This window comes from Calidris pugnax, unplaced genomic scaffold (genome assembly GCF_001431845.1).
Source record: "Calidris pugnax isolate Ruff unplaced genomic scaffold, ASM143184v1 scaffold318, whole genome shotgun sequence".
NCBI classification, from domain to species: domain Eukaryota; kingdom Metazoa; phylum Chordata; class Aves; order Charadriiformes; family Scolopacidae; genus Calidris; species Calidris pugnax.
In genome coordinates this window covers 285,611-310,331 of record NW_015091062.1, presented here as the reverse complement: position 1 = coordinate 310,331, position 24,721 = coordinate 285,611, and the positions used below count along the sequence as shown (strand labels likewise).

General features: G+C 37.7%; 1 protein-coding gene across 1 annotated transcript in view; it reads left to right on the top strand.

The window, feature by feature from the left end:
• Positions 1–352: 352 nt before the first annotated feature.
• GCC2 (GRIP and coiled-coil domain containing 2) overlaps positions 353–24,721 on the top strand; it is a 49,110-nt gene continuing 24,741 nt past the window's right edge. Inside the window, exons 1-21 of the mRNA XM_014956707.1 lie at positions 353–460; positions 2,924–2,986; positions 3,653–3,737; positions 4,843–4,910; positions 5,748–5,852; positions 6,633–9,119; positions 9,789–9,858; positions 10,536–10,636; positions 10,717–10,815; positions 12,236–12,355; positions 13,663–13,827; positions 14,169–14,273; positions 14,856–15,018; positions 15,569–15,669; positions 15,794–15,871; positions 16,553–16,690; positions 18,698–18,819; positions 20,417–20,593; positions 22,064–22,281; positions 23,324–23,518; positions 24,258–24,397. Coding sequence (XP_014812193.1) covers positions 353–460; positions 2,924–2,986; positions 3,653–3,737; positions 4,843–4,910; positions 5,748–5,852; positions 6,633–9,119; positions 9,789–9,858; positions 10,536–10,636; positions 10,717–10,815; positions 12,236–12,355; positions 13,663–13,827; positions 14,169–14,273; positions 14,856–15,018; positions 15,569–15,669; positions 15,794–15,871; positions 16,553–16,690; positions 18,698–18,819; positions 20,417–20,593; positions 22,064–22,281; positions 23,324–23,518; positions 24,258–24,397 — 4,908 coding nt within the window. The remainder of the gene's footprint in view (positions 461–2,923; positions 2,987–3,652; positions 3,738–4,842; positions 4,911–5,747; positions 5,853–6,632; positions 9,120–9,788; positions 9,859–10,535; positions 10,637–10,716; positions 10,816–12,235; positions 12,356–13,662; positions 13,828–14,168; positions 14,274–14,855; positions 15,019–15,568; positions 15,670–15,793; positions 15,872–16,552; positions 16,691–18,697; positions 18,820–20,416; positions 20,594–22,063; positions 22,282–23,323; positions 23,519–24,257; positions 24,398–24,721) is intronic.

Below are 24,721 nucleotides of genomic sequence, written 5' to 3'. Positions count from 1 at the left end.
ACAGGGAGAGACCCGCCTGCCTCACAGCAGTCCCCCCCGCACCCTAAGACGCCCCTGCAGCAGCGCGTTACCCCCAGGAGCCCTTCAGGAACAGAAAATGGCGGGGCGCGGCCGTACCCCTTCCCCTGTGCCGCATTTTATGAGACGCAGAGCCCGGCCGCGGCAGAAATCCCGTCAGGCGCCCATTAGCCCGGCTGGGCCATCCCCACAGCCCCGGTAGAGAGCCGTTCAACGGCCGCCGCCGCGCGCCGGGGGGCGGGGCCGGGCACCGAAGGGGGCGGGGGCTGAGGTGACGGACATCCTTCCCACCCCCTCAGCCGGCTGCCGGTGTGCGCGTTCCCGGCGTGCGGCGATGACGGAGGCGGAAGTGGGTCGGGGAGGATGTAGCGGCGCTGACAGCGGCTGCGGCGACGGTGCCGCCATCTCCCCGCCCCTGCAGCCGGCCGGCTCCGCCATGGAGGTAACAGGGACGGGGGGCTGCCTGAGAGGGGGAGGGCGGGATCCGTAGGTTGTTTCGGGTGGTCACCGCCAGCCCTGTCAGCCCTGAGGCGACCGGTGCCGCCCGTCAGGCGCGACCGGCGCCGCTTGCCTCAGGGCCCCGCTGTTCGCCTCAGGGCCCCGCCGCCGGCTGCTGTCCGTATCTGGGCTGCGCTCGTTCTGCTGGAGATTCAGGGCTTTCTGTTCGCCGAAGTGATCGCGGCTGAAAACGTATTTTGATGCGGCTTGGTGTGATCAGGGTTGGGGGTGTCTAAAAGCTGCACGCTGCTTGGAAAGTCGCTGTTGATAATGGTTGTCGCCGCCACAGTTTGCATCAGAGCCTAATATATACTGCGTTTCTACATCCGTCGGGCTTTCTAATGGTATTGCTATTGCAAAAGTAAGGGGTAAATAGGAATTAAAATACACAGAGCATGCTAAACTGTGGCCTGAAGACACCTTAGTGTAGATTAAGTAGGCTTTAAATTAAATAACCAAATACGTAGGTAAAGTATGGAAGCATACCCTAGTTTCAAAATGGTAGAACAGAAACTTAGGAATCCTTGCAGGATTCAGTGTTCGCAGAATCATAGAATGGTTTGGGTTGGAAGGGAACTTAAAGATCATTGAGTTCCAACCCCCTGCCATGGGCAGGGACACCTCCCACTAGAGCAGGTTGCTCAAAGCCCCATCCAGCTTGGCCTTGAACACCTCCAGGGATGGGGCATCCACAACTTCCGCGAGTAGCCTGTTCCAGTGTTGTGCTTAGCATTTTACTTACTGCCCACTGGCTCTCAACTTGAGTGCACCTAATCAATGAAAAGGTTAAGTTTTTTTTAGCAACTAATTTTCTTTATTGTTCTTCTAGTTCAAATGGGTGAAACCTTCTACATGAGCTGCTTCTGGTTTCTGTTACCAGACCAGCAAAACTGGATGTATTGTCTTACATGATATGTGGTTGTGCCTCGGTGCGTGTTAGCTTAAAGGAGAGTAAAAGTAATTGTAGACTCATCTGACCTTACTGTAGTCTGGAGAGATCTATGGTACCATTTTCTAAACAGTACATGCAATTTGTAGGTCTGAATTATACTGTGTAAGCATACTGCTTGTAGTGACAGTGTTTTGCTAATTGCAGCACTGAAATATTAACAATGTAAATGTTGGCAAAGTTCTGCATAAGAAGAAAACATGAAACTTAAACTTTACAGCTTTTTTTTAATGCTGTATTTATGTTTAACAGGCACATTATTTTCTATTAAGTTTGCTTCTGCCAACTGAAAAAAAAAAAAAAACCTAGCCCATGTGATACAGAGAGATATAACTTACTGCCTTTGTCCTTGGTCTGTACTTGAACTCATATTTCTAATGATGACCTTCCTTATTATCTGTATCAGCTGTTCTCTTTAAATTGTTAGTGATTCTCCATTCCAATAGTGTTTAGTTCCAGTTTGGATATTTTTGTCAGAATAAAGAGAGTAGCAAAATAAAAGTGAAAGTATGTGTGCATATGTATACATAAACACAAACAAAAGTACAAATATTTATATATATACCCCTTCACTTTTATACACATACGATAATATGAAGGGAAAAGCAGGGTAAAGGTCAAAGCTTGGAAGTGCTACCCTTAATATATTGGAAGTGTCTGTTCCATTTTCCTTTGACCCATCTTAGTTATGTATGTTTCCTCATGTTCCTGAGTATAAGTAAGCATATCTCATATAAACCTCTGTAAAGTATTATAGAGTTTTCCAGATAAGCTCTGTGGAAGTTTTCAATAGAAGGCATTATGCATGTGTGTTAGGAATAGGGATCCAGAATTTGCAGAGCCTATTCTAATAAGTTTGTCAGGCCTGCAGGTTTAAAAAAAAAAAAAAAAGTTGGGGAGAAGGTTATATCTTGTTCAAAAGAGCCCTGTCTTTGCAGTTGTTTCAATTATATTTTTTAGACCAACAATTCTAGCGATAACCAGTGTGTTTAAGAAAGATGAGGGGTATATCTAGTTCAGAAGTTCCCAAAGTTTGATTTAACTTCTACTCCTCAACAAGATTTTTTTTTTTTTTTTTTTTTTTGGTCATGCCTTGTTTTAATGAGTCTTTTAAGAACAAGATAGTGAGTCACACCTTGTAAGTAAAATGATGTTTCAGTAGTGTATCAGTCTAGATGTCAGTTCAGTAATGGAACCATAAGATCATACTGGTTTTGAAATCAGGGTAGGTTTTTTTGAGTTTTCTATTCTGCTGTTGTATTGCACTGGTTACAATAGTTCTTTCTCAATTTTTTACCTGTTATTCTTCTGACTAGTCCTACAAATTTATTTTTAATTTTTTTCTTGAGCTTTCTCTATATTCAGTTATTCTCAATGTTTGCAGACTTTCAATTAGTTCCATCGGTAGTCTTACATTAACAAGTTCAGTTACTGCAGATATGCTCTATTTTGTTGTAGGTTCAAGATGCTGGGCAAGAGATGGTGGCGTCTTCTGTCACACCAGGTTCAGGCAAATCAAAGGTAATCAGGCCTCGCAAATCTAATTTATTTGGATAGCAGTAGTTGAAAGGGTTACAGTTTAGCATGCGAGCTGTGACCAATAGGAAGACGTAAAGGTATTTTTAAACAGTTTCCTGTCTTCTAGACTTCTTGACAAATTGATTTATAAACAGGAGGCTAAAGTGTTTTGGAAAACATGGGGAGAAAAATCTTATTGATATGTTCGCTTCCTGTTAAAATATCTGATAAAAAATTAGTAGCATCCAGTTTTGGCAGTAGTCTGTTTCGTACTGTACACAGACTTCTTTGCATATGTTGGAAGCAAATTTAAACAATGTCAGTGTTAGGCCAGCATGCTATTTTCAAAACATTGTTCAAATTATGTTACTGAATGGTAACCTTCCCCAACTGAAGTTTCCTGTCTAACTGATACTGCCCGATTGTGTGCTCTTGAAAGATTTTGGAAAAGTACATAATTAGGAGTAGTTTCTGTTATTGCACTTGAAATAACAGAATTGGATAACAGAACAGCAGTAACTTGGGCTGTTACTGTTCTTGCAAATGTGTGGTAAGACGGTTTCTTGCCCTAAAATTTAAATACTTGGAAGTCGGATACTAAAATGCCCTATTTTCTGTTTACCTCTGGATTAGAAGAAACTGATTTCTTCAATATGTGCTTTTTTACAGTTGGACACATTGCCCAAAGAAGATCTCATCAAGTTTGCAAAAAAGCAAGTGATGCTTATACAAAAAGTAAAGTCAAGATGTACAGGTACCTTACTGAAAGAGAACAATTTCTGCCTTAGTGCTTGGTACTACCTGACATTTCCTAATATCACGGCGTATTTTTGCTAGATAGCTTTACGTTCTAGGCAAATGGCAGAAAAAAAAAAAAAACCTAGGCTATTTCGCTGTTTTTTGTGGGAGGATAAGTACTGAAGTCCTTAGAGCAAGTAAAGGAAGAAAAAACAGCATTGCTTTTGTCAGGTATTAAATTAATTTCAATCTGACAGTATGGTATGGTGGAACAATGTAGCTTGTGCAAGAGTTGAAGTGGGGATTGTCATTGTCTCTTCCCCATATTGGTTGTAGGGATACTTGTTGCTTTTCAGGAAGCAGAGGAGAGGGGGAATGTCTCCAATAGATTTTTTTATTATTTTTTTTTTTTTTTTCTCCCTCCCATAATTAGTACTGTTGTAGAGTACAATTGCTTCTTTAAGATAGGTAGCCACTCTATATTTGATCATTTACTTCTTTAACAAGAAATTGTCAAATATACCAAACAAACTTTTGTGTAACCACCTAGGAGTATCCTGTATAAATCTGTGCTGTCATGTGCTGTCCCTCTCCTCTCTGCTGTCCCTTTTCCTCCAGTGGCCCAGTACTTGGACTGGTGTCACTTCCCCTTGTTGGGTGTTACGGTTACAGTGACTGTTGGTAGCTGCCGAGAGAAACAATGAGGATAGGAATGGGTTATACTAGGCTTTTCCTCACTGGGGTTATTCGTAAGATCTTGTTCTCTACCTGCTGCCTATTTTTAGAAAACTGGTAGGAACTGAGTATCTTTTCTTTGGCTTAAATTGATCATGAAATAGAAGGTAAGACAATCATCAAAAGAATTTCTGTCTGTTGTCCCTCTCCCCAAACAAGGAAGCTTTGTTTCCTCAGGAAACCATGCTGAATGTCAGGACTGGAGAAGTCGTACTGCATGTTCCCTTTCCATTAGGCCTTTCTATCACTCAGTAACAAACAAAAATTGATGAAGTAAAAGGTATCTCTGATTTGAATAGAAGTGTTGTTATGCACTGGATTTACTAGTGGTTTGCTACTGCTGTGGAGCATCAATTCATGCTGTGAAATTTCTATACTTTTTTAAGAACTAGAGAAAGAGATCGAAGAACTCAGATCTAAAGCAGCTGCTGGAGGAGCTGATGATATTATTCAGGTAGGAATATGGAATGGGTTTCTAATGTATTACATAATGGTAGCTGAAGTATATCTACAGACCTAATTTGATAAATAGCTTTAAAACTATTATTCAAATTGAATGTAATCAATTTTCAGGAATTCAAGACACTTCCTAAAATCTCTTTTTTTTTCCTGCTCCCTCCACATCCTTACTCCACTTTGGAGAAAACACTATCAGTTCTGTGAGGAATTGTACAGAGTAACACAATTTCCTCAGCAAGACTTTTAGCTTGGGTAGCTGGTTAGACAGGCTTTTGTTTGTTTTTAGCATGACCACTGTGGAAACACTTCAGCCATTTAGAAAACTGAGACAGTCATTTGATGAGATCAGAAACACATAACTAAAGCTGCATGTCACAAGAAATACTTTTAGGAAAGTAACTGGAATTTTTTTAAGTGGCAAGAACATGTGTCTTTCTCAAAGTAAGGATCATAGACAATGTATGAAAGTAAAAATTTGTATTTTTAGGAGTTTAGGGGGGGAATTTATCAACTGGAAAATTGTTTTTAATAATTTGGATGGAAATTTCTTTTCTACAGAAGTGGAGCTCCCTGCCCCCACCCCTACCTTGTGATGAAAAAAATCAGCTGATCAGAAATAAAATTTTGAACAGAACCTATTACTCAACATCATTGTTTTAGTTTACATATTCCATATCTGTCATATTTGGGCTGAAAGGGACTCTCAAAATCAGACTGATCTATTTAATTGAAAAAAGAAATCATGACGTGAGGTTGTACGGTCAGCAAAAATTGTTTAGGCTTCCATTGTCAAGAAATCCCTGTTTCAGTGATATTTCTCCCTTTAAATTAGGCTCTCACAGAAAGACTGGATGTTGTACTTCTGGAAAAAGCTGAAAGTCAGCAGCAATGTGTAGCTCTGAAAAAAGAAAATACTCTAAGAAAGCAAGAAGCAGAGGTACTGAAATAAGCAATAGAAAATTACTAAAATTTTTCAGAATTATGTTTATTTTCTAGTTTTGCTTGTTGTGTTTTTCACTTTCATTTGAATCTTGTTCTTCACTTACCTGTGTTCTGCTTTACCTTAAAAAAAATAAACCTAAAGGCTATATATGTTAAAGCATATTTTCTCTGCACCCTCTAATTTACAGTTTTTATAGGATTGACAATAAATATAAAATTCTTATATGCACCAGCTAGATCGCCAGCTGTTCAAAAAGCCTAATGCACAGTCATGCTTTAGTACCCTATACATGTGATGGCTTCAATCAATGAGCTCTGTCTTCCATTGTGAAATATGAGGTTTACATTCAGATATTCATAGGAAGGAACCTGTCAGCCAAGGCATCTATATTATGTCAGTGATCTCGATCAATAATAAAGTGAAGCATGAATTGCTTGCAGTTGATGAACATTGTTGTATTCCAGGTATTTGAATTTGATGCACTAAAAGTAATTTGGTCTTTAATGCGTTATCAGAATAGTTGCTAAAGTTGAAATCTGTCATGACCATTTTGTGTAATTAAGCTCATAAACATGATTTAAGACTTAGCTTTCCTTTCTTGTTGTGCAAACAGTTTGTCTTCTGAATTGAGTTGTCCTAATATAGTTAAATACTTAAAAACTATAGCAATTTTTAAAACTACGGACCCCTAAATCTTCTAATTCACTATCATAAACTGTATTTGGAAATTCTGTATTTAATTAACAGTATTTAATAACTTTCTTGTTTGTTTAGGCTGCAGTGGCTAAGACAGAAGAATTGCAGAAGCAACTGGAGCAATCAAGTGTTGACTCTGTGAAAGAAATACAATCTCTGAAGAGTGAATTAGCAAATGCACAATGCAAACATAATGAGGAATTAACAAAGCTGAAAATGGAATTAGAGGAACAAGAGAAGAAACAAATGGAGCTGATGGAACAGATTCAATGTCATAGTGATAGTCAAAAAGAAGTTAAAAGATTACAAGATGATGTCCAAAGAATTAAATCTACTTATGAGGAGCAAATTTTGGGTCTGAGCAAGCAGTTGGAAACTGTGAATGAAGACAAAAACAAAGAAGTGACAAATCTGCAAGAAACTATTAAAAGCAACTCTCAGTGTTACCATAATGAAATAAAAAATCTGAATGAAGAGCTTAAAAAATTAAAAATTGCCCATCAGGAAGAGGTGTCAGAGTTGATGCATCGTATCGAAATATCATCTAAAGAAAATGAAGAAAAGCAAAATCAGATAAGTCAGTTACAGCATGATTTGGCAGAGGAGAGGTTAATAAAAGATAAAAATGCGAAGGCTGAAATGTGTGCTCATACTGACCAGTGTGAATATGACTTGAAGCAGCCGAGAGAAGTCTTAACTGAAACTGTAGAAAACAAGATAGATGTAGATACACAAGAAGAACCCTGTATAGAAGTGAAAATGGAAGAAAAGGTTAGGCACCTGGAGTACAGCTTAGCAGAGCTCCAGTCCCAACATAGTATACTAAAAGATGAGTTAACTTACATGAGTAATGTTAAACTAAAACTGGAAGAGGAAATCCATCGCATAAAGGATGAGTACTTCCATGAGCGTGAAGACTTGGACTTTAAGATAAATGAATTGCAGCTGACTAAAGAAGATTATTGTTGTGTGATCGAAAAACTAAAATTGGAGCTTCAAGCAGCAAGACAGCACTGTGACACTGCTGTAAAAGAGCATAAGTTAGAGATTCAAACTCTGATAGAGCAACATAAGAGAGAAATTTCTGAACTAAACGAAACTTTATTATCTGGTTCTGAAAAAGAAAAAATGGCATTAGTTTTTGAAATGCAGGAACTTAGAGAACAACTTGAAAAGGTAACTCAGGAGAAAGATGAAGCAGTGTCCAGTTACGATAGCCTGCGGGAAACAATGGAAACTCTACAAACCGAGCTAGGGGAATCTGCTGGAAAGATCAGCCAGGAGTTTGAATCAATGAGACAACAGCAAGCTTCTGATGTCAGTGAACTGCAACAGAAACTCCGAGCTGCTTTTAATGAAAAGGATGTTCTTCTTGAAACTGTGAATCGCCTCCAGGAAGAAACAAAAAAATTGTCATCTAATCAGCTAGAGATAGAAGAACTTAAATGTAAAATTGTTAGTCTTCAGGAAGAGAATAATACAATAACAAGTTCCATCGACCAAAAAGAGACTGCTGTGAAAGAACTGGAAGAGAAGATCATTGCTCTTACTGATCAAAACAAGGATATTTTAAATGAAGTAAAATGTTTGGGTGAAGAAAGAGAAACCCTTCAGGAAAAGTGCAAGCAAGAACATGGAAAAGTTCAGGAACTTCAGCAAGAAGTAGATGCTGCTAACCAGTACAATAGTGACCTGAAGAAAAAAGTGGAGGAATTAACAGAAAAACTGAATGAAGCTTTAACTAGGAAGAGTGAAAATGTTCAAACACTAGAGCAACTGGAAAAGCAGATTGAATCCCTGATGCGTGAAAAAGAGAACCTTTCATCTGAAGCATGTGCTCTTCATGAGGAAAATAAGAAAATCATTGAAGAAAAAGGCAAACTAAGTGAAGAGCTGGAAAAGATTACAGCTGAAAAAGAGGGTTGGTTGGTGTTGAAAGAGCAGTCTGAAAACCTAGAAGAGAAACTACGAATGATGACTGAAGAAAAAGACCACATATCAACATTACTTGAAAGTGAACAAGGGCACAGATCCCTTGTAAGAGCTCAGCTGTACCACTTACTTGAGCAAGTAGGGTCCAGCATTTCAGATTCTAATGAGGAATGTGATTCTCTTAACTTGTTACAAATTGCAAATGAATATTTGACGAAAATGAAAGAAGAGCAATGTCTTGCTTTACAGAACGAGGAGAAAGTTCATCATTTGCAACGGGAAGTTGAGAGACTAGAGGAAGAAAATGAGGCTCAATATACAGAACGTAGATCCCTAATTGAGGATTTTGAAAAAGAAAAGGCTCTCTTGAGAGAAGAACTGGAAGGAGCATTGTCTGAAAAAGAAGCGCTTCAACATGATATCCAGGAGCTGAAGAATGCCAGTGAAAAATCAAGGATCGAACATCAAGATGCTTTAATTAATATTGAAGAGATCACTCAAAAACTTGCTTTTTATGAAAGCCAAATGCAAGAACAGCAAAAAGGATCAGAAAAACAAGATGACTTAAATTTCATTCTGGAACAAAAGGAAACTGAACTTAGAAATGTGAAAGACGAACTGAGTTCTCTAAAGGTTATATTTTGTTATTGAAGTATACAGACTAAACCTCTAAAGTCTTCAGAATTAAGGTTCAAAAAATACTTTCAATTCTCTCTTCTTTTTTTTTCCTTGGCCTGAAAGTGAGTTTCCTTTCTAGAAAGCACATGTTTCTGAGTTTCCTAGCACCTCAAAACCCCCTCCCTTCCCCCAGGAAAAAACAATGAAACAAAATCAATCATAATGCTATTTTGACAAAAGTTGCTGTACTTGAACCTCGCTTACTATCAATACCCCTCAAAGTGATCATTTAACTAGATGGACTAACTGACCTCGTAATCTTTCACCTCTAACTTTCTGTGGCTCCATCTCAAAACTCCTGCTTGATCTGCATTAGCTACTCCTAACTTCAGGTCCTGGGAATTGATGATTATGTAAAACTGACAGCTGCAGAATTAATGATCTCCCATTTTTTTGTCCTTGGACAGGATGGAAAGCAGCTGTTAAAAGGTTGGAATGTTTTCCTTTAAACATAAGTATGCTTTTCAGTTACCAAGCTGATATGAAATTGCACATAAAGACTTTCTTGGTAGTAAAAATGTAGACTCATTGCAGCTGTAGCTGAAACTTCTGATGGCTTGTTAGGGGAAAAACAGATATCACAGAAATTTTATAATGCTTCTTATATCTTTGTTTATAATACAGAGTTTAATGGAGACAGTGACTGAGAAAACTGATCAACAGCCTTCAGTAGCAGAGCTTCAAGAAAAAATTGGTATCTTTCTCACTGTTCTTTTTTTATGTAAACAGTTCGGGGATTTCAGATTGTTAGTTTTTCTTTCTCTGCATAATTGTCCTGTATTTCCTACAAGCTGAGGAATGCAAGGGAGTAGATATCAATGCAACTTCCTACAATATTCCTTCCATTAGGGATTTAAAAATATTGTTAGAGATCGTGAGTTATCACTTGATATTTCTTGAAGTTTTTTCTTCCTGTGTACATTTGGCTTCAAATGTAGTGGATTTTATCTTTATTTTTTAAAAATGGGAAGTAATTGTGTGAATAAGAATCCTTAAGGCTGCCAAGAGGAGAAGAAAGCAATACTTTGCCAAAACAACTGTTGCCTCATTGTAATTATCTCAACACATTAGAAAGAAAATGGTTCAGAGTTGTTACAACTGTATGTAGAAGTAGACAGGAATGTGTCTCTGAGTATTAACTGTGGTGGAAGCCTCTGAAACAGGGAAAGATTGTCCCTAAGTTCTCTGTGCAGTTGGATGTTTTAGCTTCAAATTAAATTTAAATGCTAAGATGAATGAAACATTTGTACATTTCTCCCTGCTTTATATTTTGTTTTTGTTTAAAGTCATGCTGGCATTTGTGTTAATTTAATTTCTTGGGGGAGAAGAGAGGAGGTTTTTTTAACATTCTTATTTATTTATTTATTTTAGAAAGACTGGAGAAAGAATCTGAAGAAAAAGGAGAGAAGCTAAATAAAATAAAGGTTGTCGCTGTGAAAGCGAAGAAAGAATTAGATGCCAGCCGAAAAGAGGTACCCTGACTGCTTCTTCATATGAAGAATATTCTGCGTGTGGGGTTCTGTTTTAATGACACACACTTCTTTTTAATAAGATGCAGGCACTGAAGGAAGAACTGGAGTTGGTTCGATCAGAAAAAGATCAGTTGTCTGCTTCAATGAAAGATGTCATTCAAGGAGCTGAAAGCTATAAGGTAAGAATAACACCATATTTTCAAAAGACAAGTTAACTGTCTGAAAATACTTTCCTTTTGAAGCCTAGCCTGGGTATATGTTGCTATTTGCTTGCACAAGTATGTTTGGCAAACAAAATTGTGTTAGCCCAGTTGAGAACCCAAATCAAGAAGTGTAAGGTTTTAGTAGCAGAACTGTGCAGCTGCTGTCAGAAGAAAATAAGGCAATCATTTCTAGTGGATGGTATTTTTAAACCTTTTAGATCTAGCATCCTACATATCAAACAATGTGTTGCTGAGACAAACTTTGTGTTGCTGAGGTGAAGGGTCTAGAGAACAAGTCCTGTGAGGAACAACTGAGGGAACTGGGGTTGTTTAGCTTGGAGAAAAGGAAGCTGAGGGGAGACCTTATCGCTCTCTACAGCTGCCTGAAAGGAGGGTGTAACGAGGTGGGGGTCAGTCTGTTCTCCCAAGTAACAGGCGATAGGATGAGAAGGAAAGGTCTCAAATTGTGCCGGGGGAGGCTTAGGTTTGATATTTGGAAAAATATCTTCACTGAAGGGGTTGTCAAGTATTGGAACAGGCTGCCCAGGGAAGTGGTTGAGTCACCATCCCAGAAGGTGATGTGTAGATGTGGCACTTAGGGACATGGTTTAGTGGTGGACTTGGCAGTGTTAGGTATACACTTGGACTTGATGGTCTTAAGGGTCTTTTCTAACCTAAATGATTCTACAATTCTATGACATCCTTGGGAGTGTTGCAGTCATTCTTGTCCTTCCCCCTCCCCGCCCTCCAAATACAAGGAGATTGGTAACCTGAAGTGATTTCAGTGGAGGGTGACTAGGATGGTCCAGGGACTGGAATATACAGTATACAAGGCTGAGAAATTACTCAGTCTGGAGAAGGCTTCAAAGGGACATAATAGCCGCCTTCCAGTACCTACAAAAACGTCGTCAAGGAAATAGTCAGGTTATTAATGATGGTGTAAGATGATAGACAGTGGTCCTAAACTGAAATGTGAGATTCCAACTGGATACATGAATAAACATTTTTACCCTATGAGGATGGTTGAGCTTAGGAAGAGGTTGCCCAGAGGTGTAGTGCCATCTCCATCCTTCGAGGCAGGACCTTGGAAAGACCTGACTATACAATGCTCTGAGCAACCTGGTCTGATCAACTCTGCTTTAAGCAGGAGGTTGAATGTAGACCTACTGAAGTCTCTTCCAACCTGAATTACTCCAGAATTGCATGAACTGAAAAGGGTTTCTCCCAGAGCCTGTAATGGAACGATAGCTTTAATTTCATTCTGATATTTCTGATGTTGCAGTGAGACAACTCATATGCTGAAATATTAGGAAGGTAAGTAAGCATCTCAGGTATAGAATATGCTTATGCAATGTGTATTGTAAAAAAATGTAATTTTGTGTTTGTATGTGTTAAGAATCTTTTGATGGAATACGATAAGCAAGGAGAACAGCTGGATTCTGAAAAAAGCAGAGCAAGTAATCTTGAACGTCAGGTAGATGACCTTACAAGACAGCTACAGATGTCATGCCAGCAGGTCAGTTCAGTATGTGTGTTTGATCTACTGATAATTACAGTAAAAATTATTTTACTTATCGAGTGTAAGTTCTATTCATGTGATTGTTACTATCTGTAGTTTCATAACTGAAGCGTGTTTTGGATAGCGACTTATCTAGGCTATGAAAAAGGTAAATACATCTAGAATGTCTGGCTTTTTCAATAGAAAGGGTTTATTTTACCCCAGGTAAACTCACAGAAAAGAGCAAATGATCTACTCTGGCTTAGGTCAGACATAGAACTCTGCTGCGTGTACCAGATATAAAAACAAAGTCTCAAACTTGCCATATTTCTCTGATTTCACACCTACAATTCTCAAGAAGTACAGTAACCTTTAAGTGTTATATTTATTTTCTTCCTTTTTTTAGACAAAATGTGTTGTTTAACTGACAGCGCTTAATCATACTAAATTAATTATGGTTTTTGCATCTTTCACAAAGATGAGACTTTAGGATGCATTGTGGAGTACTGGAGTGGCATTCGGTCTAAGATGGTAATTAAACAGCTGTGAGACACTTCTGCAAAGATAACTGAAATGGATTTGAGATTTAGGATTTGAACTCCATACATAACATTACACTGAAGATCCACCTAGGCCATAATTTTCTTATAAATGGAAGCTGTTACTGAAAAGCAGAGGAAGAAATGACAGATAGTAGCATATATTCTGCTGATTATGCAGACATTGAATTTTTTGATTTCATTACAAAATATTTTGTAAATAAAAACAGTTTAGGTAATTGGCACTTCTTTCACTTAGGTAATTCTTTCACTTTATTCTTAGTCTGCATAATAGAGATGGAGATAAAACATTGAGGGTGTCTAAATTGAATCTTAAAATCATTGCAAAAATATCCCAGATACAGGAGGAGTTCTTACTGTGTGCTGATACTGTGTCATTGAAGGCTTGGTGGTGATGCAGTTAAATCTTTTCTAGGGATAGCACGATGATTTATATTTTATAAATACAGCAGCTGTATGTGAAATGAGGCAATAAGGACTTGAACCTTGCCTATTATTGTGAGAGAAAGGCATAAATGTTGGGATATTTTTTTTCGGTTTTCTTGTAATTCCAATTGTAACCAAATTGTGCTAGTGGCTTTAATTTAGCCTATTTCTTAATCTGGTTAAAAGCGATTAAGATGGACAAGACTTATCTGTAAGAGTGCTGTTTGTAAGGGAGTTGGATAGAAATCAGTGTTTGTTTTTTAAATATAGACAATATCTTATCCGTGAAAGTCACATGCAAATCAGCTTATGTTTTTCTTTCCACTGTGATCATTTCAGCATGATCAGTTACAATCTGCTAATGAAGACCTCCTGGCTCGTGTTGAAACACTGCAACATAATGCTAAGCTACTGGAAGCTCAGATACTGGAGATACAAAAAGCCAAGGCAAAGGCTGACAAAGAGCTAGAAGCTGAAAAGCTTCTAAAAGAACAGAAAACAAAGGTAGAGATTAAATGGGCTAAGTGTTATTTTCGCTGGATGTGACTTCTGTTAGACCTTTGTAAATTGTTTTTTATAGAACAAGTTCGATACAGTCTCTTTTTGTTACTGACTCTGTCTTACTGAAGGAACTTTGTGAGACTGTCACTTAGAGTAAACTGGGGGTTCTTACAGAATATGAAAAACACTTGATAATCTTCTAGGGTTTTCTTTGTTTCCCACTGATTTCCTAAAAAGAAAGAATGTTATCTTTGTACAACCAAAATGTGTGTGTCTAAGTGTAAATAGATGCTGACATCTAGTTTGAAATTGGACTGCAAATTTGAGAAGTGTTTAAATTTCAGGAACACAGTGGTGCTCTCCGAGAAATGGAGGAGCTTCAGATGCAACTTCAGAAGGAAAAGAAACATCTGCAGAAAGCTATGCAAGAACTAGAGCTGGCCAGAAAGGTAGAGTTACTATTCATGTTAGTGCTTAACGGACTGCCAAAAATTTTGGCCTATTTGCTGTGTTGAATGCCTCCCTTTCTGTTCCTTTTTTATAGCTCAAGGTCTGTGAAAGGGAAAATATGAGGGGTTTTGCCCCGGTTTTATGTTTGGAGAGCTGATGTGTACTTTTGGGTTTGTTTTTTTTTTATTATTTTTTTGTCTGTTTGTTTTAGCTTGGGTTATGTGGTCTGTCATGAGTAGAAATAGGAGTAGAATTCAGTTGTCTGGAGTACTTGCATGGTGCACAATTTAGAAGCTGCCCTTGTTGTAAGGACTGAAGATGACAGAAACTAATATGTGCAAAATACCTACTGGTAAAACTGTTAAAACTAGCAACAGGTTTTTCAAAGCTTCAGATTCTTGTTTGGAAACAGATTTACTGAGTATATCGAAACCTGATGAATGGGTATTGCTTGTGGATATGGATAGTAATAAAGTTTTTGTTAGCTGGGCAATATAGATTTTAAATATGATTTTTTATAAAAAAATTCTTAGTAGCTAAGGCAGATTCTAAGCTGAAACTTGATTGTGTGTAACCTGCAGGATGCTCAAAAGAGTACATTGATGGATATGGAAATAGCTGATTATGAAAGGCTAGTAAAAGAACTTAATCAGAAGATTACTGATAAAGACAGCAGAATAGAAGATCTTGAACAAGAGACGGGGATTCAGAAACAGAAGCAAGAGACCCTACAGGAAGAAATAAGTGAGTAAACTATAAAAAGCAAGAGTCTTTATGGTATAGTTAGTAAGGATAAAAAATACAATTAACAAAAAACTCAAATCAATGAGTGAGAGTAAGATTTGCAAGGAATACTAAACAGTTACATAGGCAAAACTACTTTACCATTAAGGAAACTTTACTAGGTTATCAGTGATTTGATCTTGTAGTAACCATATAAAAGCCAAATTACCTGCCTGATAAACTGTGTTTCTTAGCTGATTAAGTTAATCTAAGTTCTGAAAGTCAATGACTGACAGGGGTTTCCAGTCTGACCTACCACACTCATAAAACTTCTTAGTTAGCATGTGGTTAAAAAATTCATTTCTTCTTATCCTTAAGTGTAAGTCTCAAAACAATTTCATTTATTAGAAGATCTTTGTGATACCTAGGGGTAGGATACTAAACTGACTGCAAGCTACTTTTTTGCAGCTCTTAAGAAGTCTATCAGTATTTGCTTAAATATTTTCCAGTACTTTTAAGGAAATATAGAAGGGAAGTTTCCTTTGGGTATAACTGCTGTTTTCTGCATTAGAGTCACTTCAGTCAACTATGCAACAGGATGAGGAAAGAAATGCCAAGATAAAACAACTCCTGGTGAAAACCAAAAAAGAACTGGCTGATTCAAAACAAGCTGTAAGTCCAGATGTCGATGACTGTATATTCCTTTTTAACCTGACTTAAACAGATCAGCTGATAGCTGAACTACTAAGTTGCTGAAGTTTGGGGTTCTTTATAACCAGATTATTTTATCATGCAGGAAAATGACCATCTGATGTTGCAGGCATCATTAAAAGGGGAACTGGAAGCCAGTCAACAACAAGTGGAAGCCTATAAGGCAAGAAACTTCACTTCTTATTTAATATAAGGTTTCTTATTTAAGTAATAAGGATGCGATTTGTACTGGGGGGGTGGAATATAGGCTGAAGAATGAAAAGGTGTTATTTTCACTTGGGTACTTGTTCTTTTTCTTAAACGAGTTTTGTCTGTTTGCTCCTTACCCAGATATTTCCCTTGTAATGTTGATTAAACAGCTCTACCCTTCCTTGCTCCTCTTTCCTTTCCCTTTTCCACCAAAAGAGGTGACTGCGTAATTTGAAGCTTGTAACTGGGATATGTTTTAGAACAATTTCTATAAAAATGATAGTTGCTCAGTTTAGAAACAAAAGCATCAGCATCATCAGAAATCTCAAGCGTTGTCTGACTGTATGAATGTTGTTGGTTGGACAGAATAGAAGTTGAATGGAATGAAAGGCAGCAGGGAGGGGAAGGGAGAGGGACTGGCTTTTTTAAATGCTGCCACCTCACCACTGTAATTTTCTCTTCAATTCTCTCTTTAAAAACACATTTTTTTAAATTATGTTGTAACTGATGTCTGTTTTTTATTGGATTTTAATTTTATTGCCACCAGTTCTGTGCAGGAATTACTATAGTAGAATCCTGTGTGCTCTGTGGCACGTCCTCTTGGAGAGGGAAGAAAAAATTTTGTCACAGTGAACTTTTCAACTGACTTTTTCAGATTCAAGTGTCTGTACTAACATCGGAAAAGCATAAAGTTCAGGAGCACCTGCGAACTTCTACGGAGCAACACCAGCGTACGTTGAGTGCTTACCAGCAAAAAATTGCAACCTTGCAAGAAGAGTGCAGAGCAGCCCAGGTACTCTAGTGGAAGAAGTAACGTCAGAGACTTTTGAGAAGAGATTTACTGCATTCTCTGTCTGGTTCTGTTTGTGGGTCTTTCACTCTTGTCTTTTTGTCCGTCAAGAATTGGAAATTATCCCAGTGCTTGATGTATTTGAGTGGTGCAGAGGACAAGCCAGACTCTGTCCTCCTTGTCTTGTATCACTTGTGGTGGAACGTCTGGACTGCGCTCTTATATTTCCAGTAGGGAAAGCCTTGTGGTGGTAGTGGGGAGTCAGAATTCATTTAAGCTGATCAGCAAGTATACACTGAGGGGGGAAGGAAGAAGCCTTTAAAGAAAAGGAGGAAAGAACAAAGAGAAAAGGAATATAACTTGCTCCTACAAAAACGGATAACACATAGATACCACTAAAAAAAACCAACCAACTGTGAAAAATATATTTGCAAGCACCTTTTAATATGCTGCTATATGAACAGCTTCTTAATTGGCAGCTGAGCTGCATGTGAAACTGGCATTATTGCTGAGGTTTTTATTTCTGGTTTTTTTTGTCCATATTACAGTGTGTTAGATGTTCCTGGAATCTAATGTTTGCATTGGAGACAGACAGATTCAGAATTTAGTAGGACTATTACATTCAAACTATCTTTATGGAAATTACTGCACTACACTATGGCAGCTTTGGTATGATAGCTGTGTTTCCTGCAAGTAACTAACAGCTGTACACAGCCTCTCAAAAAAACCCTACATTTTTAAAAAGTGAACTGAAATGGACAAAGTTTGTGGTCCCTGCTAGAGGAGGCTTGCCTGAGTTGTACTCATAGATATGAGCCATGCTTTTACAAATGCATTCTTCATAACTGGGGGGTTACAGTGCTTATCCACGGTGGCTTGCTCCTTGATGTTGTGAAACCAGTAAGGGTGTAGCTCTTCCGTGATGACACGGCTTGAAGCTGTTGGAAGATTAGCCTTCCTCTGTAGGTGCTCTACATCTAGAAAATAGACAATACAAGGTTATTAACAAAGGAAAATTCTGTCTAAAAGAAAGGTGGACACTAAAGCAGACACTGGGTTAGAAGGCAAAAGTCGTGCTGACATTTAAGGCTGTGTACCTGAAGACTTTATGACTAGTCTTGTTTACATAGTTTGACAGGAAGAAAAGAGAAAGATTAGTTTAAAGAAAGTGCCCACAGATCTTACAGACTCCGGAAAACCTGGAGCAGTGGCTAATCGTTGTGGAATTTTAGTCACCAGTTCAGCTGAAGAGAAACTTTCCAAAATCCTCTCTGGGAGATAGGAGCATTTTAGTCATCTCAAGGATGACTAATGAATCTATGAGCTTCTCCTAAGATCCAAGAATGAAATCCTGCATCTGTGTTTTCTTAGAGGAATATACAACATGAGTACTTGAAGGATGGGAATAATCCTTGCTGTATAGTGTACAGGCAAGGATGAAGCTACTATGTTGTGAGGTAATTTTCTGTGTTTCACAGAAACTCATGCATCAGCCAAATTTAGAAGAGAAGAGAGACCACAGAGCCTTACAGTCAACTGGAGTATTAGATCTTGTGCTATATGTTGCTATTGCAAGCCTGACTTAGTTCCTCAAAATTATGCATAACTTTAAGGCATACCAGATTTTTGTCACATGGGTAGTATAAAAGGAAAACAGAATTGCCCTTTTTTATCCTTCACCCTTTCCTTTAAAGCTGTTTGATAGAACCCCTTGCTTGAAAATCTCTGTGGAATGCAATTTGTGAATTTGCAAGTATTCTTTTCTTGAATACTGGTATGTTGAAGATCAGTGTCTCTTTATAAGTTTAATGTTTTATGATACTCAATTAAACTCTAAAGAAACATGATCTGTTATGCTAGTCACTATTTTAATTACCCATTTAAAAGAAGAAAATGCAACAGGTGGTTCATAGATATTTTTTTTTCAATGCAGGATGCATTTCGTTTTAGAGAAATAAGGGAGGAATAGTTAATAGCATAGTTTATTAATTTTTATTTTTTTTGTTATAGGCTGAACAAGCATCTGTTACTTCTGAATTTGAGAGCTACAAAGTCCGTGTCCATAATGTTCTAAAACAGCAAAAGAATAAATCTTCTTCTCAGACTGAATCTGAGGGAGGCAAACAAGAAAGGTAAAACTAAAATTTTTATATGCATACAAGAAAAATAGTGATACTCCAGTATTTGAGCTTGCCTGTGCTAATTGCTGACCAATAAGGGAGTTCGACTATTTAACTCTCCGCTCCAGTAAGGAAAACACCAGAAAGGAGGCAGTGTGCTTCCCCAGTTACTTTGGCTTTTAAAAAACACAAATACAGCTATTTATTTCTATAAACTTTATCTGATCTGTAATCTAACTGTGGCTCTGCTCTTGAACAGAAGAAAGATAAATTTCTACCATGGTGGTACTATGTTAGTTTCCAATTCCTTGATTTCTCTTTTTTAACATTTGTGTAGATTACCTGTTGTTACAGTCAGAGGGAGAAGTAAGGTGTTAGGAAGATTCTTGTGATTCTTACGAGCAGAAATTACCCAGCATGTTTTGTGTAAACTTGATACGTCATTTTCTCTGACATAAACTATTGCAGCAAAGTACCATTTCCAACTAAGAAGAAGAGAGCAGATTGGTACCGTTCAGCTGAGCTCACTTTGAACTTTTTCAGGAAGGAATGGTTTAATATACGTAAGGCTCTGGCTGCCAATTCAGTCATCAGCCCCAGCATATTTATGAAATACTCTTGTCTTATCAGCTGTTATATGAGGAAAGACTTGGAAAAAAAAAAAAAAAAAGTTACACTGCCAGAAGTTTCCTGAAAATCATTTAAGTATAGATGTAAGCCAGGTAAATTCAGATTCACTTCAGAAAATGGCTGAATGCACTTCAAAAGTAGATCAGTTTCTCTGAGTTATTTTCATAAATTATTGATAGCTGTCCTTGGTGACAGACCAGACATTTATCTGTGAGATGTCAAGTCATTTCTGACACATTTCTGACACTGAGTACGTGCAATTGCCGCTGAAAATCCACCAGAGGGAGACTTCTGCTTTGTTAGAGGACTTTTGTTTCGTGCTTTGTGTGTGGTTTTAAATACATCTACCCCGTCTTTTCTTTGAAGCAAGCAAACTGCAAGAGCTGCATTTTTTGTCTCTCCTTTTCTCAGAATTTTAAGAAGTTCTGGTATCGTTAGGTTTTTGTGAAAGAGGGTCACTTTGGAAACAGCGGACAAGTAATCAAGCAAGAAACAGATGACATAGTTATCAAAAAATTATTTACAAGTATCAACTCTAAGAATTAAAGAAATACACAGTTCATGAGATAACGGAGATGTCTGCATATATAAATACAGAAAGTGTAAAAGGAGAATGTGAGATACTTTTAAGTATCCCATCTGTATCCCATGTATTATTCTCCTTCTGTCTTGTTTCTCCAAACAAGCTTGAAGTAGAAAGTGGTAGCAGTTGCACTTTCTACCCCAATAGTTAAGTTCCCAGCAGTTCAGATGAGGTGCGGTAAATTTATTTGTACCTATATTGAAACGTTTTCAGAACTTTCCTAATTGTTTCTGTTGCAGTCACATTCTAAGATTTATTTTCTTTTTGGTCATGGTGATACATTGATTTAAGTAATAAATAGATCAACTATCCAAAATGTTGTAGGTGTATTATAGGTTCTGAAATAATACAGTTCTTCTAAAATGTATGATGTTTATTTCTTTGTTCCCCTTGTAGAGAGCAGTTGGAAATGGTGATAGATCAACTTAAAGTTAAGCTGCAAGATGCTCAGCATAACTCGCAGATGAATGCATCTGAACTCCAGGCATTGCAATCTGAACACGACACCCTGCTGGAAAGGCACAATAAGATGCTGCAAGAGACTGTTGCAAAAGAGGCAGAACTCCGTGAAAAGTATGGCCTGCTGAGGAATATACATATTTATTTTGGGTGACCTTTAAGGGCTGGGCACGTAGTGGTCTATAACTATACTTCCCAAAGAAACGGGACAACTCTTGAGAAAGTTAAAGGAACTTTCAGAAGGATTGTTTGCTATTTTTCATCAGCCTTCAGAACTTTCAACAATGAAAACGAAGTAGTTACTGATCAGGGAATTTGAGATTTCTGCAAGCTTTCTACCTGTTAACTATCAGATTTTAAAATTAACATTTTTTAAGCAAGTTGACTGTTTTTAAATCCAATACTCAGCACTATGTATGTGTTGAACTGCTCAACTAAATTTTATGGGATGTTTCCTATTAGAAAAATAAGGTAGTTAAATGCAGAGCAAACAAAATATTCAGTCCTGCACCCACCTTTCTTGCAGAAAGTACTGGTTTTTAAGTCTATGCTTGCCACAACCTTAATCTGCTATTTCTTTCAAAATATATTTTGAATATTTTCAAACAAATTTCAACATATTTTCAGTATTTTCAAATTCAGTCTGTTTAATCTGTATCACTTCTTGAAAAATCGCATAATTGAGCTCTTCAAAAAGGGTCTTTCCTTTTCTTCTCTATTTAGGGTACAAAGAAGTTCACGTGAAATATTCATTAGAAATTACAGTGTAGTATTAGGAACTGTTGACTTCTTGTCTCTGTTTTTGTTCTGTTTTATCTTTTCCTGATAGCCACATGATAGTTCATGTTAATTAACTAAATTTATTTCATTCTGCATTTTTCTGGAAACAACCCATATCACAGTAGGTTCCCTTAGTACCCAGAGAGACTAGCTCCTTGCTACTCTGGCTATATTTAAATTTGTATGCTTATAAGGGCAAGTCCAATGCTTAGTCTTTCCATACATGCACTTGTTGCTTGTGACAGTTTTGTCTTGCTTCTGGAATACCTCCAAGCCAAGTACAATTGGTGCGTTACTGACATTTTTCTTGCTAACAACTGCACTATTCTGCCCTTTTTTGCACTGGAAGTTGAAGCTTAAAAAAATTAAATTAAACCTAGCTTCGTGAAAACGTATGTTTTCGGAAGTCCTGCATAAGTGTTTGGTAAATAAACATTGAAGGAATTAGAGTATAAGGTAAGTGACGTGCCCTGTACAAAATATTACAGTTTTTTAATTTAAGAATGTTTAGAATCCAGTGTCTCTAATGCTTCCATTTTTTCGCAAAGATGCCTGGATTTTGTGTTCTGAAATAGAAATCAAGAGTTTATAATGGCACAGTGCATTCACAGGATAGGGAATAAGTATTACTTTCTCAGTCTTAGATTTTTCGCTCTAAAAAGAGGAATTGAAATGGAAAAAAGTTACATGGTCATTCTAAGGTAGTCATGTACATGCAAATTGAAAAGTCCTTTAAAAATATTGAAATGTAAAAATGACTGTTTGCTGTTCATTTCTTATGTTTTGTGTATCCTCTGTTTTCAGACTTTGCACAATACAATCTGAGAACATGGTCATGAAAACAGAGCATGCCCAGGCTTTGAGTCAGCTGTCAGCCCAGAATGAAGCTCTCCGGAACAATTTCAGAGATCAGGTCAGGAACCTGCAAGAAGAGCACAGGAAGACAGTAGAGACACTTCAGCAGCAACTGTCCAGAGTAGAGGTTCAGCTCTTCCAACTCAGAAATGAACCAAGCACAAAAGGTAATTTGCAGTTGTAACACCAGGTTTTCTTGGGTTGGATACAATTTTGTGTGCCTGAGTCTGAATCTAAAACATGTTAATGGTGTGTGGTTCTGTAATACATTAGAAACTTTTTCTGGAGAATTTGCAGCATGCCCTATCAATCCACTGATACCGAGTAAGGAACACTTTTGGTCAGCCCTGAAGTGGTCAGGTGGTTAGACTAGATGATCATTTTAAGTCCCTTCCAGCTGGAACTATTCTGTTACATTCCAGAATCTGCATCACTGTTTATCTCTTCTGCAGTACCTGCATTGGCGGACAGATGCAGGGAAATGAATTTGTAAATATTCAGTGCTCTTCCTATTAGTTTGTCTCATATTTTGGATCATACTGGGCCTCTGCCTCCAGTATAAGGAGTAAAGAAAAGTGTACTGAAAGCTATTTTAACAATCGCTGTTATTGGTATACTTGCTATGTGATCCTTCTTCTAATTTAAGATTTTACTGGGTTCAAGCTCACGTGCTATTTTTATGTCTGTAAAGTTACTAATTAAGGTGTAACTGGATGTTTGCCAAACAGCAGTAACGGTTTAAGAAGTTACTTTTTTCCATATGTTACTGAAGCAGCAGGATAGTGCATGCAGTGTTAAAACAGAACGATCTACACCTGCTGCAGGACTGGTTGAAAGAAAAGCTAATTCTGTTTTGCATGGAAAAACATTTGACACTCTTGTCGTAGCTATGACACATCTTTGGGGAGAGTTGAACAAAGGTTTCATAGTTGCTGAAATAATAATTGCCAATCAAATTTGGATTTAGAAACAGGCTGTGATTGGAATGGTCATTTGGAAGTGAAAGGCTGGATTTTCTATTTTAAATGTTATGTGTGTGTATCTGGCTTTCTTTCCTTCACCTTTCCTCCCCTGCTTTTTGAAGACTATTTTATTTACTGCTTTCCAATCTGAAACGGTCACGCCTGTGAAGTAGCTCTACCAATTTCATTCTGATGACAAACACCAGTAAGTATCTTTCAGTGACAAACATCAGTGAGTATCTTTCAGGTCCAGCTGTTTCAAATCCAGCAATGAAGAACTTAAGAGAACGACGAAACACTGACCTTCCTGTTCTCGATGTGCACACTGTAGCTAGGGAAGAGGGAGAAGGTATGGAAACAACGGACACAGAATCTGTCTCTTCAGCCAGCACCTACGTACCATCCTTGGAACAACTTCTGAACTCCCCAGAAGCAAAACTTGGTAGGTGGAACACATGGCTTTTTGAAGCACTTGCCTACATAAGTTGTAGAAGTTTGTGCCCTCAAAATATCTGAGATCATCGTGTTTGCATTATTTCAAGCACAAGACACGAGTCTACTTAAGAGTCAAGTGATTTAGAGATGTTGTATTTGTGACTTTCTATAGGGAAAAGGCAGGATGAGCTAGTCAATGAATAGTTGCAGAACTTTTTGTATTCTGGACCAGTCTCTACTAGAAACAATTAAGTGCTGATTTAACTCTCATTAATGAAGTGATAAAATGTATGTTCATCTTAATGTAGCCTATCAGAATGGTTATTGATTCATAGGTTTTTTTCTAGGGAAACAAAAGCTAGCATGAAGAACGATGTTCTAAGTGTCCCCCAAAAGTGGAAAAATAAATGGTAGCATCTAATTATGTTTTAAAAGTCTATTGAACCCTTTGTGGAGAACTGTTGAAAATCTCCATCTATGGGTAGGAAACAAGGGGTAAATTAAAACCATGTATCTTGACGTACTTATAACTGATTTGCCAATCCCCTTCTAATATACTTACTTACACAAAAATAGATCACAAAACAAGCATGCAGCACAGCAATGATGCTTGTTAGTTTTTGCAGTCTGACTTTGCAGCGATTTAATTTCTAAGAATCTACATTAATCAAGTCCTAATGTTTGGTTAGTATACAGTAGTCTAAGTGCTTTTCCTTCTCTCAGTTTTCTTTTCCAATTAATTGTAGAACCATCCCAGTGGCAAGCAGAACTCACTAAGGATGAGCTGATTCAGAAACTAAACACAACAGCAAAGAGTGCTGATCACTTGAATGAATTACTTCGGGAATCAGAAGCAACTAATGCAATCCTCATGGAACAAATAAAGGTTAGCAGACATCCAGGATATATGGGGACAGCTCTAATTTCCATGGTCTGTTTATTAGACCAACTGTTTAACACTAAATATATTTCAGAAAATCCCAGTCTATAAAAATGTGCTGGTTCAAAACCTGTATTTTGGAAGGGTTTTTACTCCACAGGACTAATTAGCACTTCCAGAGTTGACTTCAGTATTTTCAGTTTATTCCTCATGGTTTCTAGTTGGGGGCCGAGGGGAGAGTAAAAGCTGCTGCAAAGGAAAACCTCAAGAGTTTAGAAGTTTAATGTTTAGTAAAGTGCCTTTACTGTTTTCACTTACATAAAAACAGTA